This window comes from Microtus oregoni, unplaced genomic scaffold (genome assembly GCF_018167655.1).
Source record: "Microtus oregoni isolate MIOR12 unplaced genomic scaffold, Mior012 000013F_ref0000133, whole genome shotgun sequence".
NCBI classification, from domain to species: Eukaryota; Metazoa; Chordata; class Mammalia; order Rodentia; family Cricetidae; genus Microtus; species Microtus oregoni.
In genome coordinates this window covers 41,944,969-41,962,407 of record NW_024543072.1, presented here as the reverse complement: position 1 = coordinate 41,962,407, position 17,439 = coordinate 41,944,969, and the positions used below count along the sequence as shown (strand labels likewise).

The window sequence follows — 17,439 nt, the reverse complement described above, 5'->3', positions numbered from 1 at the left end:
TCTTTCTTTCTTTCTTTCTTTCTTTTTTTTGATTTTTGAGACAGGGTTTCTCCGTAGCTTTTGGTTTCTGTTCTGGAACTAGCTCTTCTAGACCAGGCTGGCCTCGAACTCACAGAGATCCGCCTGCCTCTGCCTCCCGAGTGCTGGGATTAAAGGCGTGCGCCACCACCACCCGGCCTCCACTTTTCTTGAGACAGGGTTTCATTACACAACTCTTCCTGGCCTGGACTGCACTACATAGACCAGGCTGGCTTTGAACTAACAGAGCCCCGACTCTCTCTGCCTCCCAAATACTATGACTAAAGCTTGCACCATCACTTGGCCTCTATTTGAATTGCTGGACCTATGCAGAAAGTCGTTATCTGAGCTCCCCAGAAGCGTGCTCCCTGCTTTTTCCTCCAGAAGTTTCAGAGTATTAGGTGTAATGTTCAATGCTCTGATCCACTAGGAATTGATTTTTGTGCAGGGGGACAGATAAGTATTGTTCATTCTACACGTGGTTAATTTTCCAAGCACATTTGTTGACAAGGCTCTTTTTTTCCAGTGTGCATTTTCGGCATCTTTTTAAAAATTCAGGTAGATGTAGGCACATGGAATTAGACCTGGATCCTAACTTTTATTCCACTGATTATGTGTCTATAGTAGGATATACAGTTCTTCGGATGTAGGTCCAGGAATTGCACAGCTGGTCATATGGTAGATGTTTCTAGCAAGCCATGTAGTTTTTACTATTATGGCTTTGTGGTATCATTGAAGTCAAGACTGGTGATACCTTCAGCAATGTTTCTATTGTTCAGGATTTTTTTTTTTTTTTGGCTATATGGAGTCTTTTAAGTTTCTTTTTTTTTTTTTAACTTTTTTTTATTGAGAAAAGGAGAAAAAAAAAACAAGTTTCCTCCTCCTCCCAGCCTCCCATTTCCCTCCCCCTCCTCCCACCCTTCTCCCCCTCCCCCCACTCCTCTCCCCCTCCCTCTCCAGTCCAAAGAGCAGTCAGGGTTCCCTGCCCTGTGGTAAGTCCTAGGTCCTCCCCCCTCCGTCCATTTCTAGGAAGGTGAACATCCAAACTGGCTAGGCTCCCACAAAGCCAGCACATTACGTAGGTTCAAACCCCCGTGCCATTGTCCTTGGCTTCTCATCAGCCCTCATTGTTCGCCATGCTCAGAGAGTCCAGTTTTATCCCATGCTTTTTCAGTCACAGTCCAGCTGGCCTTGGTGAGCTCCCAATAGATCAGCTCCACTGTCTCAGTGGGTGGGTGCTCCCCTCGTGGTCCCGACTTCTTTGCTCATGTTCTCCCTCCTTCTGCTCCTCATTGGGACCTTGGGAGCTCAGTCCAGTGCTTCAGTGTGGGTCTCTGTCTCCATCCATCACCAGATGAAGGTTCTATGATGATATGCAAGATATTTGTCAGTATTGCTATAGGATAGGGTCATTTCAGGTTCCCTATCCTCAGCTGCCCAAGGAACTAACTGGGGACCTCTGACTATTAAGATTGTGAGAATTGCAAAGGAATTTTGATAGAAATTGCATTAAGTCTGTAGATTGTTTCTGGTAGTATGATCATTTTCTACCAATCCATGAGCATGGGGGTGGGCAAATCACTCCGTCTTCTAGTGTCTTCCTTTTTTTTTTTTCAGTGTTTTTGTTGTATAAATAGTTCATTTCCTTGGGAAGTTTTTTTTTTTTGTTGTTTTGCTATTATGAATGGGATTGCTTCCTTGATTTCTTTCTCAGCATGTCTCTTAGTATATTGAAATGCTACTGATTTGAGCATGTTAAATTTGAACCTGTCAACCTGTCACTGTGGAAAGTGTTGGGACACAGAATCTGAAAATAGGCATGCTCTGGCTTCTTTCTTTCTGGACTGTGTCCCCTTGTTTTCTCCTCTCGCCTTATTACTCTGGCAGGTGCTATACTGACAGGTGACAAGAGGATGCCTTTGTCTTTTCCTGACCTTAGCTGGAATACTTTGTGGTTTTCACCATTAACACGACAGTGGCTATAGGTTTGTCATATATAGCCTTTATTATGCCCGTTTCCTTTATTGAAGTCTCTGGATTTTTTTTTTTAACCATAAAGGCATGTTGGATTTTGCCAAAGACCTTTTCTGTGCTGAGGTGGTCATATAGTTTTTGCCCTTCCTTCAATTCATTTATGTGTGAATTACATGTGTTGATTTATGGTATGTTGAAGCATGCCTGCATCTTCAGACAAATGGTAGCTCTATCATGGATATGTTCTTAAGTTTGGTTTGTACTTTTGTGTTCATTTTCAACAGGGAGATTAGGCTGTGTCTTCTTCCTTTGTTTCTCTCTCTTGCAGAGGTTTTATCTGGTTTTGGTATGGGGGTAATACTGGCTTTGAAGAATAGTTTGGAAGTGTTCCTTTTGTATCTTAATGACTCATTGGACAACCACTGATGTTAGTTCTTTGAAGGTCTGGTGGTATTCTGTGTCAACTCCATTTGGCCATGGGTGATTTTTTTTAAGGGTAGGAGATTTTAAATGTCTACTTCTACCTTGACACTTATAAAAGATATATTAAAATCATGTAATAAGCTTGGTTGTACTTTGAAGGTCATATACATCTAGAAATTCATCCATTTCTTTTAGACTTTCCCATTTGGTGGAATAGACATTTTTAAAGTATGATCTTACGCTGCGGAATTTCCTGTGTGTCTGTTATGTCTCCGTTTTCATCTACTATTAATTTGTGTTTTCTTTATCATTTAGTATGTGTTGTTTAATCTCTGAGAGATTCTGTCTTTTCTGATGCTTTTCTTGGTGTTGATTCCCAGCTTTATCTCAGTGTGGTCAGATAGAATACAGGATGTTGTTTCAATTTTCTCATATTTATTGAACCTTATTTGGTGCCCTGGTACGCGACCTATTGAGAGGTTTCCTGGACTGCTAAGAATGTGACATGCAGTCTTTGGTGTTTGGGTGAATGTTTTGTAGTTGTCTGTTAGGTTCGTTTGATCTATGATGTCATTTAAACCCAATGTTTATTTATTTTGTCCAGTTAATCTTTGTAATAAAGTAGGGCATTGAAGTCACTATGCAAGGGTTAACCTGTGATTAAAATTTAATAATCCTTGATTTTATGAAACTGGATGAGCCTGTATTTGTTCCCTTCATTATCAAGTGCCCTCACTTTGTTCTGACCAGTTAGAAGTGAGCTGTCTGCTTTTCTCTTAGCCCCATGTGCTTGGAATACCTTCCTTCATCCTTTCACCTGAAGACAGTGTTTACCTTTGATTGTTTTGGAATGTTTGTTTACACTGTAAAGATGGATCTTTGCCAAGGCACTATCTGATTGGTTTAATGAAGAGCTAAATGGCCAACAGAGAGGTAGGAATAGGTGAGGAGGGACTTTCGGAGACAGAGAGGACTCTGGGAATAAGAAAGGCAGAGTTGCCAGCTGGATACACAGAAAAAACAGGAGGAACAAGATGGAAGAGAGTTAATTTAATAGAAATGAGTTAATTTAAGATATAAGAGCTAGTTAGGAACAAGCCTAAGCTATAGGCTGAGCTTCCATAATAAATAATAAGTCTCTGTGTCATTACTGGGGAGTTAGCTGGTGGGACTGAGAAAAGACTTGTTACATTTGGTGGTGACATTTTTTTTTTTTTATTTGAAGGCAGCAAAATGAGGAATTCTGTTTTCTAATCCATCTACTCGCTTCTCTTTTGACAAGGTCTCTCTACTAGAACTATCTAGATCAGGCTGGCCTTAAACTCACAGAGGCCCACCTGCCTCTGCCTCCCAAGAGCTGGGATTAGTTATGTGTACCATCATGCCTGATTAGTCTCTTTTGATGGGGGTAACTAAGACATTAATTTCAGTATTACTGGGAAGCTGTATATCGTCCTGGGGTCGTGTGCAATGGCCATGACTTTTACAGATTTATTTGGTATCAAAGTTTGCACAAACTTTTCAAGATTTCAAAAATGTGTTCTTAATGTAGAACTTGGCTACTCCATCATTTTGTTTCTCTGCAGCTTTCCCTTGACCACTTCTCTGACTTATCTGAATTGCTAGTGCCATTACTCCCCCATTTCGGGGACCACTAGTGTAAAATAAGCCTTACAGGAACATATGACAGTAGATAACACCAAGGCAGTTACTAAATGACTATGGGCAAGCAGTGCACACAGTACGGCTCCACCACACAAAAGAGCGACTCACACTCTGGGCAGAATGGGGAGAATCTGCACAATTTCATTAAGTTACTCAGACTGGCATGCATTTTCTGGAACTTTCCACTTACTATTTTCAGATTATGGTTGACTGGGAAGCCATAAGGTGTACTGTAAGCTTCTAGCAATGTAACTTTTATCTAGCTGGGCAACACATTGCTGGGATCCACTTCTTCTTGGGATCTTCTTTCAGGGATGGTTAATTTAACTCAGGGAATCAGGACCACCATGGGGCATATGCCACCTCCATTAACATTTTCAAGGACAATAGAATGGAAATGAGGTGAAAAGAAAAATAGGTGACAAAAAGTCTCTCAAATTAAAATTGAAGGCCAGATGCAAACTACTTTCAGGGCTGTGGAGATGGCTGTGGTTAAGAGTACTTGTTGCACCTAAAGATGGCCCAGGTTTGGGTCTCAGCACATGGTGGCTCACAATCGTCTGCAACTTCAGTTCCAGTGGACCCAACACCTCTTTGGGCACTGGATCCACATGATGTACATACACCCATTCGGGCTCATACATACACATGAATAAAAACAAATGTATCTTTAAAAGATGAACTACTTTCAGCTCCTCATGATGTCAAAATACTAAAAACTTTCTTGCCACTAGAAAAGAAAAAAATGTTTACTTTTCTCAAATCCAGAGGACTTGTGTTTTTGTGGCCAAACTTTCCTAATACTGATTGCCTAAAGACCTGAAATAAATTGTGGTTTTTGACTTGCGTAGTTCTTTAAGAAATATATCAGGACAAGACACATGAAATTACTGCCTTATAGGCCCAAAGTGGTTAATACGGACAATTTTGTGTCTCATCTAATAAGGCGTGGGCTGAGGAATCTGACATCTGGAGCTACTTATCTGTTACAGGAAAGTGGAAAATGCCAGCTAGTTTACTCAGCATCCAAAATCTTTATGTAACCTGTTTTGGGTAAGAAAGCCTTTGATGTCATTTTAGGATGCTGCATCTAATCTCCTAAGATAAAAAGGATGTAACAAATCTGCATCACCTGTTGATTTGAGGCAGCACCATTATTGGCATGCTCTTAGCTGTACCAGTGCTGGCATATACGTGAGGGTTCTAAGTTGGACATTTGTTTCAGAGAGTTAAATAATACATTCCCAGAGCTTGAGTCAGAAACAAATGAGTCTAGGAACTGACTCCAGGATAATGGTTTTATTAACTATGAAGGGGATGTCTGGGAGGTGGGACAGGCAGCTTCCACCCGACAGCTTTTTGTATTGCTTGGGTTTTTTTTTTTTTCAATGCGGATTTTTTAAAAAATAATACTTGTACATCATCAAAAAAGCACAGTGTCTCTGGTTTAACTGAAAGATTTAACAGACAAGGCAGTCTAACATACTGATGGCCAATTCTGTAGGGTAATCCTTCTAGACTTACAAGAACAGAGAGGAAGGCATTCTAACAGACACGCTCATTTACTATGTTCTCATTCAATTTGCTTTAGGTTGAAGTATTTAGCTTTTAGCTCAAGTGTTTTTGTTGTTGCTGAACACAGACTAAACACCTTGACTGTATGAGCTCCAGAGGAAGACTTACTTGCCGTTCTGGACTTTGGTCTCCCTCACATAAAATTCCAGCTCTTTACTCTTCAGCCCAAGTGGCTCAGGCCATGAACATATCCTTGTGCTGCTAATTCAGGCTGTCTTTCTAGATACACTAGGCTGAACTGCCGAGAAAGGGGGGAGTTAAAAGTCCAGACATAAGCTGAACTTTTCACACAAGACCAACATTTTGAATTAGTGAGATATAAAAACCCAGACCAGGGTTTCTGAGTCTGGACTGTACTGACACTGAACAGCAGCAGCCCTTGGCTCTTTCCCTGCTCGGTGCCCAAAGAACCTTTTCCCAGCTGTGCCAAGTTTCATCAGGCAAGTAACTCCTGGGGGACAAAACTGTTTCCAGTTCAGAAACAGTGGCATAAACTACAGGTTGACGCCAGACTGTAAAGCCTGCGGCCCAGCATCCTACTTAGTGTTGAGTCATCAGAGGCCGCTCAGAGTAAATGGCCTGAGTATACAAGAATTATAAGAAAAAGCAGAAACTAAAGCTGAAAATTAGCTTACTTAAAAGTGAAATAAAAGCCAATCAAAAGCACACGTGGGCTGTGATAAAGACAAGCTCAGGGTCCATCTGGGCTCTCCTTATCTGTCTTATGCACCCTTGAGGGCTGCTGAGAAGACTGGGTAATTAAATTCTCTGAGCGCCATCACTACATCTGACCCGGCACTGTACTCTAGTCCAAACCAAATGAGACAAGTGAGACACACAGACACACACACAGCCAAAGACAGAAGAGACAACCCTGTTCTGCTTGTAGTTAGATACACCAAAAATCTAACGATAAGCTATTATAACTGACTTCTCAAAAGGTTGCTGGATATACACACCTAAAAGTCAACAGCATTCTCAGAGAGAAATGAAAAGAAAATGAAAAAAGTCAAAGTAAAAACAAATTCAACTAGATTTAAGCTAATTAAAACATACATAAAACCACACCTGACATTGGTGGCGCACACCTCTAATCCCAGCACTTGGGAGGCAGAGACAGGTGGATCTTTGTGAGTTTGAGGCCAGCCTGGTCTGTAAGAGCTAGTTCTGGGACAGCCAGGGCTGTTACACAGAGAAACCCTGTCTCGAAAAACCAAAAGAACTCATATATAAAACCATTAAGAAGAAAACAGAAATAATAAAGTGAAATCCTTAAGTAAATAGACAAACTTTAAAAATATGTTAATTCTCAAACTAATCTATTTACCAAAGCAGTTGAGGAAGTGACAGCAGTGTTTTTATGACACTGGGAAGGAAGGCTGGTCCTGAGACAGGACTCAGGGGCAGTTAAGGTGATTTTGAAGATGCAAAAGATAATCGTCATATAGTATTTAATGCTGTATTGACTTAGTGGTAAGAATTAACTATAAAAAAATTCCTGAGTTTTCAAAGGTCACTGAAGACGGGAGAAAATGACTGAAAAAACCCAATTATGGTTGCACAGCGTTGGTGGCCACATCAGAGCAGCAGGTGGCACTGAGCTCCAGTTCTGCCCACCAGAGCGCGAGGCACTGATGGGTAAGTCTTGGATAGGTAAGGCCCCAGGGCTCTGGCTCCAGAATGTCTTGCTACTGCTGTGCCTTTACATGGTTGCCGCTACCATTTTTCCTCTGGTGTCTTGCCTGGTGTGTGTGAATGGGTATGGGAGGGGGGATCCCTTTGTCTTTAATGAGTGTGATTATCTCAAGGAAATACACCATTTCACTGGGCATTTTTATCTGTGGATTATTATGAGGACAATTTTCTCTTAAGCTGTACTGTTTAACTGAATTAAGATTTTATACAGTAAGTGTTAGTTTAGCAAATTTTGATGGCTAAGGGTTTTAACAAATGCAGTAAAGGATTATGGTAGAGGTTAGATTAGTAGGAAAATTAATACAGGTAAAGGCAGAATATAGTATTGGCCCTGCCCCTCGTAGAGCAGGGGCTGCAGAGGGTAGAAAACAGGACCAAGGACTCAGCTACGAGTTTCTCTTGAGGAGCTGTACAGACTATGGTTTACATTCATGATTAAGGAGAACAATTGAGTCCCAGAAACTAGGCTACCTCAAAATCTTTTAATCTTAATTTTGGGAGATGTGTTCATGGGTTCAGTGTGCATCATAGCTAAAACAAAGCTTTAAATAATTTAAGGTTAGGTTAAGATGTTTTCATTAATTGAGGTAGAAAATCTTGGGGAGCAATTTAAAGTCGAGAAAGACACATTTTTAATAGTTGAGTGAGAGACCTGAGGCCAGGAAACAAAACCAGCGGCAGCCTGGCTATTGCTGGCTGATGTACCTTTCTTGCTAGATTGGTGACCAAAGGCAATGGTGAATCCCATATACCCATTTCTGCCCTCAGTTTCCTGATATGATTTAATAACAAACTGTTCACGAGTGGCTGTGCACCTTGAGGACGGATTGGTTTTCATATATAAAACTTACACTTGTGATCCTTTGAAGATTTTTTTTTAATAAAAAAAAAAGATTGGTCCTTTGTAACTGCAAAATGCAGCCTGCCAGTAAAAGAACTGAATGAGAAAAACACCTCGTTTGAATATACTTTGTTAATCTGTAACAAGTGGCTTGGAAATGGGGAAAATTTGGATTTTTACCCGTAACATGTAAAATGTCAAATCATGTGATTTGGAAAACTTTTTTTTTAACTTGTATTCATTGTAATCATTCACTTGAAAAAGAGAAGGTAACCACAATGCAATTTTTATATTGCTTGAAAGATTTTGCTGGGGGATAAAAGCTATAAATAAAAAAGAGAGAAGGAAGACATCAAGAAAGACAGAAGGGAATCATCAGGATAGAAGAACAGAACAGAAAAGAAGAGTAGAGCAAACAACAGAAAGAATAATAAAAATAAGCTTTGGCTCTGAGAAAAGTCCTCATGTGTTTGTCTGTCCTGTTTGCCTGCTCTGCATCTCCTCGGAAGTTTCTCTGACCTGTTGAAGACTTGCCGTTCACCAGCACTCTAGGTAAGAACCTGGCATGATGGACCCGAGTGTGTGTTTCCCTTTTACAATGGCCCCAGAAAACTTTTTACTCCCTCAGAAAAGCCAGCTGAGTGCTTAGTCTGCCGACTCTGTGCCCCACCCCCCTTCAACTCCTGAGCTGCTGGAGACTGGTCTTTACAGCAGAAACACGGGGCAGTTCTGCCCTGAGAAAATTTCCAAAGTCCTTAATAAGGCAGAGCTCATGAGGAATTCTTAAGGGACGGCTTACCTCAACACAGGTGCTTCTGCTCTTCCACTGACTGAAAGCTCCACAGGCTGGCAAAGGAGTCTGTGTAACAACCAACCAACCAACCAACCAACCAACCCACCCACCCACCCAGCCAACCAAACCTGCCAGCCAGCCAACCAACCAACCCAACCAACCAAACCAGCCAGTCAGCCAGCCAACCAACCAAACCAGCCAGCCAGCCAGCCAGCCAGCCAGCCAGCCAGCCAGCCAACCAACCAACCAAACCAGCCAGCCAGCCAACCCAACCAACCAAACTAGCCAGTCAGCCAACCAACCAACCAACCAAACAAACAACCAACCAAATGAAGTCTTACCTGGCCTCAAAGGTCAGACAGAAGGACCTGAAATTCAAGTCCTTTTGGATTGCAAAAAAAAGCCAGCCCAAGCAATTTACTGAGATTCTGTCTTAAAGGAGACAGGATTATACCTCAGTGGCAGAATGTTTGCTTAGCATACATGATGACCTAGGTACAATATCTAGTCCTGGAGGCAAAATGTTTAGTATTAGAACCTATGGATTGTTTGAGCAATGATGCCTCTGGGGGGACTGTTCACATTCAGTGGGTACTAGAAGATCCCTCCTTGTACAATGAATGCCAGAGCATTCTCATTCTGGGCATAGTCATTCAGAACTTCTCTCTGTAGCAACTGTTCTTATTCATTTCTTCTGAAAGGTTAAAGAAAACCAAACCAAGCCAACAAAGTTGACGGCATTTTAAATGCAAATACAGTAACAAAACATCACACAATCTATAATTTTAAGTCATTTATTTCAATAGAAATATTTCAGAAAACTGTTCTTAAATTCATCTTAAGTTAGCTTATGCAAACGCACTGAAGATCACACACTCACTTCTGCATATTAAAAGGAAACAAAACCAGAGAGGAACCAAGTTGCACATCACTCAAGGAGGTCATAGTGCAAGTGAACACTTCATCATTAAGTACCTCAAGTTAACTGAAACAAAGGATGAAAATGGCTTGTGAATTTTTCTTTCTTTTTTTAATATTAGCTTTGGATATTTATCCCTACAGATGTTTGAGCTCTTCCTTCCAGGTCCTTCAGTGAGTTGTCAAAGAATGGACATCTACAATCAAGCTGCAGATTGGGTCTCCCATCAGCTATCATAGTCACAGCCAATAACTGAATACTTCCTGGAACTGTACTGTGAGTTTTACCAGGTGACATCTTCAGGGACATGACATTCATTACTTGATATAAAAATTTGAAATATCCTGCTGATATTTGGCATTTTCTGCTCTCCTTCCCACAAGCACTCCATGAATTCCTTTAACTCTATTTTGTAGACCAATTGGCTGGAATCAGATTTTAAATTTTGCTAAAAAACCACCAAGGACCTGCTAACCCTTTCACTGGCTCCAAAGACCATGTGTGTCTGTGTCTACCACTCTCTAAGGATTCTGAAAACAGCATTTCTCCTCAGACAACAGTATCTCCTGGCCTTCCAACATCCTAAGCAAAATGTTTCCAAATTTTGTTTTGGCTGAGAAACCTAGCTTAGGTTTCTCTTGCCTGATTTATTAATAGCACTGTCTCTTTCTTGTGTATTTTCAAGTAAGCAATAACTAGCAGGGTAAGGGACTGCTTGTTCATTCTGTCTTAAATAGGAAACTGAAATACATTTCATTTCTGGCTGAAGGGATTGCCACCAAGTATTTTAGTAAAACCGAAACAACTCCTGCATGCATCTTACTGTTAGGGATTTCCCCAACAGCCCTTGTCACTAAACCTAAGTTCAAAACAACATTCAAACATACTCAGACGGAGTTCTTCAGAGACAGCACTCAGAGTGCCATCAAAAGGCTCATGTGAGCGCATTTATGATTAACCTACCCAGACAAGACAGCAGCAGGGAGGGGGGCTTATCTGCAAAAGAATTACGATTGGAGGACTGCGGTGTCCAGATGTCTGCGCAGTCATCTTCAGGCTGCTGTGGTGAAACTGTGGGGGAAGAGAGGGATGGCACACCCCTTAAGCCAGAGGATTAAGAGGGCAGATGATTATAGCCGTCTTCAATGCCCTAAAACTGGTTTCCAAATTGATAAGGCACGGATCCAATGTTCTCCACACTATGGCTGGCAAGAGGGTAATGCAATTGCCTTCACTGAGCTGCAAAGCGGGAGTCTATGCATCTCTTCAGTAGAGCTCTCAAACTCAAGTCACTTTAGACACAAGCCATTTTTAGGGAAGCAAAGCCAAAAGGTACTTAAATCATTTTGAAAAGGTTCACATGTAATTTATCATCAAAGCTACTTAACAGCAATGTTTTTGTGTCTAAAAGGCTTAGAAAAAAAGCAACACCTGCCTGGCTGTAAAAGAAGGATGGTAATAAGAAATAATACAAAAGACGAGAAAATGACCCTTAAGAGGAGGCTAAAGTCAGACACGCCCACCACGGGCTCCCTTTTCTCGCAACACTCCTGCTGGGGCTCCGGCACAATCAAGCTCAGTTTCATTTTCAAAAGAATACAATTCTTTTAAAAGTCTTGGGGGCAGAGGATTTTTAAATTAAAGCTTATCTTCCATTAAGCCACCCTGGTACCTCTTGTTTGCAGAAGGTAACAGGATGGCTCAAAACCCAGTTAGAAAGGAAAGTGCCTCCATAAACAGGAAGGATACCAACAGAAGGTATGTTCTCTTAAGAAGCCAATGAATGAAGTCTATTAGTACTCATTTCCAGTCAATACAGTGCCTCACAGTTTTAAGTGTATGTAATTAACAGATCTAACCTCGGGAAAAGCCTTTCTGCTAAAGGCTTTGGATAATCCCCAGAGGCTGACAAAGCTGCACTCACAGGGACCCATCTTAGCTACTGAGGGGTCTAAGCGTGACTCCATTCCTCCCAACCACACTGCTTGTTGGGCTTCTTTATAACCCTCACGGAGGAAACAAAGCCCATCATCAACTCTGCAGCTGTGGTCACCCTGACTATTGACACTGAGGCCCAAGAGCAGCAGACTATGAAGAAGGTGGTTCTGCTCATACAGAAAAAGTGACCACCACGGAAACATGCTGAGGAGAGAGATACTCCCAAACTGGGTCCTCCTTTGAATTGTTTACGCAAATACACACTGAACAAAACCAAAAAGAAAGATGTATTTCATCAATTCTCTTTTGACCCTTACAGCATAGACACTATAGCGAAGATATTTTGAAAATAAGCAGGTGGAGTGCAAACAGTGCCTGGGCATTGTGCAGTCGTTTCTCAGGTACACTCTAACATGGACGTAAGAAAAATAAGTCATCAGATGACACACGGCTAGCACTACACGCCACTGCACCAAGTCTAGAACACCCCGTTCCGTCTGCTCATACACCAGCTGAAGCATATGCTTTAACTGAATTTCTAAAGAGCTCTCCCTGGCTAGGAGAGAAACGAGTGAGCTTTAAATGTTCATGAAAATGAGCCTGTGAGTCACTTTACAACTGAGTGTAATAGGATTGTGCAATAGGATTCATTCTCCAACAAATAAAGTACTCAAACATTTAATATAGTTTGGCAATGTTTTCTTTGCTTCAATTATAATCTGCTACCATTTTGTGAATTATAGATCAAAAAACTCAAGCTATTCTATGTCACTCATCTCTCAGTTTCTAAAATCATCCTAAGAAACAACGGCTGATGTTTAAAGCAAATTTTAAGGTACAAAAATAGCTTCAGTCAGCCAGAGGCCACAGTGCTAACACAGACTGGCTAATCAAATCTGAACGTGGTTCTCCGCCTACACACCCATAGGTGTCGAGAGCTGGTGCAGCAAACACGTCTTCCACCTCTGTGCTTTCTCTTTGGCAAAACTGAGGCCGGCCTCTGCTAGCTGCTCTTCTCCACAGATGCGATTCACCTACAACGTCATGGCTTAGCTTACTCTGATAAAGTAGCAATAAGCCACAGGGTTCTCATTCACAGTATCTCAGAAACCGCAGTACATTATTTAAAACATTTCAGAAGCAAGATAAACTAAGATATTGCTAAAAAATATGCAAAACAAAGTAAGATGTGCAAAGTCTACATTATAATACTGCTGGCTACTCAGTAATGTTTGTCTGTGTATACCCAACATGGGTTAAGCTTAGACCATTATATGAAAAATCATTCCATACAGGTGGCGTGTGCCTTCCCCTGCTTGTCAATGAAACACCAAATAATCTATTTCTGTCACATGACGAACACATTTGAATTATTTAAATTAGAACCACTCAGAAAAGGCTCTTCACTTTCTCTTGAACTGATCTCCTTTTTAGCTAATTATTTAGCTAAATAATTGTACACACAGTATTTTCTAATTAAGCTCAGTGGACTTGATGATAAAATATTTCTGATAAAAAGTACACAATTCTTTAAGTATACAAATGTGAGAAGTTTTATGTGTGACTCAAAGAAAGAACAATTTGCTTTGGAGGTGTAAGTCAAGGCCTCTGCATGTAGAGCCACCACTAAGAGCTCAGCCCTCAGCAGTCTATTCACGGGCCGTTCTTGGTTAAAGTTAGAGGCTCTCTCAAGTCCAACATTTATCTTAAAAATTAGATGCGTTATCGCCTAGGAAAGCACTCTCAAAACTGCCTGGCCAGTTATAACAAAACATAGCTTCAGGTTGGGGACCGACAGTAAGCTTTCTAAAAATGCTCTGGTACATCTTGGGAAGTCATACAGAGAAATGTTTTATATTTTTAACTTCTAGAGCTGCAAACTTTGCCTTTATTCTTCTTAAAACTGTTTTGTCTCACAATAAAATACATACATACATATGAAGAATCTTTTAAACAAGTATGCTCTTGAACCTCACATACTGAACAAAAACAAATTCAATAAAAAGTCTGGCATAATGCACCTTAAACACTGCAAAGGGTGAGACCCTGGTACATACAAGGTCTTCACCACAATGACCAACACCTGTGACTTGAGAAAAATCTACAGAAACCTCAGCTTGGGATTATCATTTTCTATGCAGACTTGTGGCCCAACAGTGAATTCAACAGAAGGTAAAGCAGAGAGAAACAAGGTGTTTTCTGGAGCTTGCTGTGTGGGAACGCTTGGCCTCTGCACCTCCTTCAGGAGGTCACCTTCTTCTAGCACTCAAATCCGAAGTGTAGAGTTTAAACACACCCCTCACCCCAAATAAAGCACACCCTATCCCAAACACCCCCCAACAGCTTGCACTGCCATCATCCAACTCCCACGTCTTGCTGTGGGGAAATGAGGAAGCCAGGAGCAGAGGCTGAACAGACCCTGTGGTGGGCTGTTGGCCTGCTCCTCCTAGGTCCTTCTCACTGCACCTAAAACAGCTCTGGATGGAATCCATTAGAAAGGGTTTTCCTTTTTAAAGTGTATTTAAAAAAAGATGGTTTCCCCTCCAAAATTAGTACAAAGTTAAAAGAAACGCAAAGTAGCTACAATTTATTCCAAGCCCAGCACCACCGGAAGATTCACACACACTGTTTGGTGTTGGTTTTCCTCTCACTCTGTTAAGGCAGTGGTTTCCACAGGTCAGTTCGGAGATAGAAGCGTAGTTCATGGCAGTTTGTTTTGCAACTCCAATTTGTTCTCTGGGAATATCTCACTTCATTCCCTGAAATTAGTGCTTTTGGTTCTGAGCTCCAGAGGCTGGGCTGGAGCCTGGGGGCTCTTCCTGGCACGGTATGGTGCGGCTGGTGCTCGCAGCAGGTCCTTGCTCCATGCAGGAACAACGGTACACCTCCTCTTTCTCCAGCTTCTACTCAAAAGTCATCAAGTTTGTAGGAACCTAAAAACACAAGCAGCCCACACTGACTGTTGCCATTCTAGACTGCTCAGAAGCTGGTTTATTAGTCACTGACTACATCTGTCACCATGTCCTAAAGTGATTTTTCCCTTCACCAGTACCCTCTGGAATGAGGGCTCCGTAACTCAAAATTTAACATATAAATTGTGTTATTATATAGAAAATGTAGGATTTCTTGTTAAATAAGCTGTTTTCAACAATTTATATAAGATCTAATAAACAAAATTTAGCAGGTATTCTGTCCAAACCCAAATCACTCTGACCTATGTGTATCTTTCTTAACACAAGGTCTCAAGTTTGTAGCCCAGGCCTGGAGTGGTATTTCATTTGTATTCTAATAAATAAAACTTGCCTGAAGACCAGAGAGTAAAACAGCTGCCCAAGTCAGCCTCACAGACCAGGCAGCGAGGCACACTTTTAATCCCAGCACTAGAGAGGAATGTAAGACGGGAGGAGACAGCTCTCAGAGAGTCTCATTCTGAGGATTCCTGGAGGCATGATTGCTACTTTGGTCTGAGGTAGGCGTATAGCCAGTGGCTGGCTGTTTTGCTTTTCTAACCTTCAAGTTGAACCCCAATATCTGTCTCTGGGTTTTTACTAATTGTGCTACACAGACAGGCCAGTCTTGAACTTTTTAGTATTAGGAATGCAAGCCCGATTCCCCTCTGTATGCTGTGAATATGTTTTATTACCATTGGTTAATAAAGGAACTTCTTGGGCCTATGGCAGAACAGAATAGAGTAAGGTGGGAATTCGAGCAGAGGTAGAGGAGAAAAGAAGGCAGAGTCAGAGAGACACCATGCAGCCGCCAAAGGAGAAAGATGCCTGCCTGCCAGAACCTTACTGGTAAAACATGAGCCTTGTGGTAAAATACAAAAATAATAAGAACAGGTTAAGATGTAAGAATTACTTAATAAGAAGCCTAAGCTATTGGCCAAGCAGTGTTGAAATTAATACAGTTTCTGTGTGATTATTTTGGGTCCGGGAGGCCGGGAAACGAACGAGCTGCCTCCATCTACACGCCATCACACCGTTTAAATTTCTTTTAAAAGGAATTTGATAGGAAATGCTTCAGGGATTTATAACAGTGAGTCCAGCAGGCCAAATCATTTTAGGAAATCATTGAGTTGAGTTAATATGTTCTTTCAAGTAGGCATGCCTGAATAGGAGGAAGAATACAGATGTTTTCGTGCCGTTCAGGGGCCTAATGGCTGTTTACTCAAACAAACAGATGCCACACATTACCATCAATTTCTCTACGTACATTTAAGAAAGCTACACTGAGAGCTCTATAGGAAATATGAAGGAGTTCTCTATAAAAATACCAGAAATATGAAGAGTCAAATTTACCTTCAGTCAAATTTATCTTGTGTGAATTAAAAAGTTTTTACCGTGGTCTAGGGGATGAAACTCAGGCAGGGCCTTGCGTGTGCTAGTTAAATGGGGTATGCCACAGGCCTGCAAAACCCAACTGTGCTCTCTACCCGAAGGCTACAGGGAGTCACAGACAGCATAGCTTCCCAGCTGCTCTCACAGGCCACAGACTCTCTCTGTACCTGCTCCCTCTGGAGCTGGAGTTACACAGGTAGCTGGCAACTAGATGTGGGTGATGGGACTTAAGCCACACAGACGCAGCAAGCACCCTCAACCACTGCACAATCTCTCCAGCCTCAGCCAATTCTGAGACAATATCATAACTGAGTTATAACTCAAGGGCTCATGTGCTTAAGATCCCAGGTTTGGTGATATGGAATCTTTATTTTAAAAAAGTGAGCTTCATTTTCTAAATCACCCAAATGTGTCTTAAGGTCTTTTGCATTTGAGTCAGGGTCATTGAATAATTTTCAAACTTCATAGGGTCTATTATAAATTTGCTAACTCTCTGTTTAATATAAAACAAGCAGAAAACAAAACCATTTTTGCACATCTGTGTGATATTAGGAAGTTTTTCTGTTTTTTCTGTAGCTTTGGAACCTGTTCTGGAACTAGCTTTTGTAGACCAAGCTGGCCTCAAACTCACAGAGATCTGCCTGCCTCTACCTCCCGAGTGCTGGGATTAAAGGCGTGCGCCACCATCGCCCGGCAGGAAGGTTTACGAATACAGTAAAAGATGTGCGCCTTTCTTTATGCTAGTTGCTATGCATACTCCTGGATTAATCTTGAAACCTGAGACGTTTGTTTTTGTTTTTTTGAGACAGGGTTTCTCTGTGGGTAGCCCTGGCTGTCCTAGAACTCACTTTGTAGACCAGGCTGTCCTGGAACTCAGAGGTCTACCTGCCTCTGCTTCCCAGGGCTGGGATTAATGTGTGCAGCAGTGCTGGCTGGCTGTAATCTGGGATTCTTTACAAGTAAGAATACCTCTGACCATATGTAAAGAAAATGCATAGCACGGAAGAGAACTCTGAAAGCCTTCTTTATTTATCTTAGGTAAAATAAAGACTGTTTCTTTCATTCTGCCCCAGACACTAACTTAATATGGGCAAAAACCTTTGTATTTTAAGTCCTTCAAGGAGTTGCTAAAGGCTGTACCAATTATTTTTCCCTTCCACACATCACTGAAATAATTATGATAGAAGAAAGCCCACCTGACAACACTTACAAAGGAAAGGCAAATGGCAACTGGGTTCAAGGCCCAGCACCTGCACAT

At 41.5% G+C, this 17,439-nt stretch overlaps 1 protein-coding gene across 5 annotated transcripts in view; it reads right to left on the bottom strand.

The window, feature by feature from the left end:
• Nucleotides 1–14,407: 14,407 nt before the first annotated feature.
• Nucleotides 14,408–17,439, bottom strand: part of Ralgps2 (Ral GEF with PH domain and SH3 binding motif 2) — a 143,790-nt gene continuing 140,758 nt past the window's right edge. For all 5 annotated transcript variants that reach the window (XM_041662281.1, XM_041662280.1, XM_041662282.1 and 2 more), the window contains one exon: nt 14,408–14,774. In XM_041662281.1, coding sequence (XP_041518215.1) covers nt 14,745–14,774 — 30 coding nt within the window. In that variant the 3' untranslated portion in view covers nt 14,408–14,744. The remainder of the gene's footprint in view (nt 14,775–17,439) is intronic.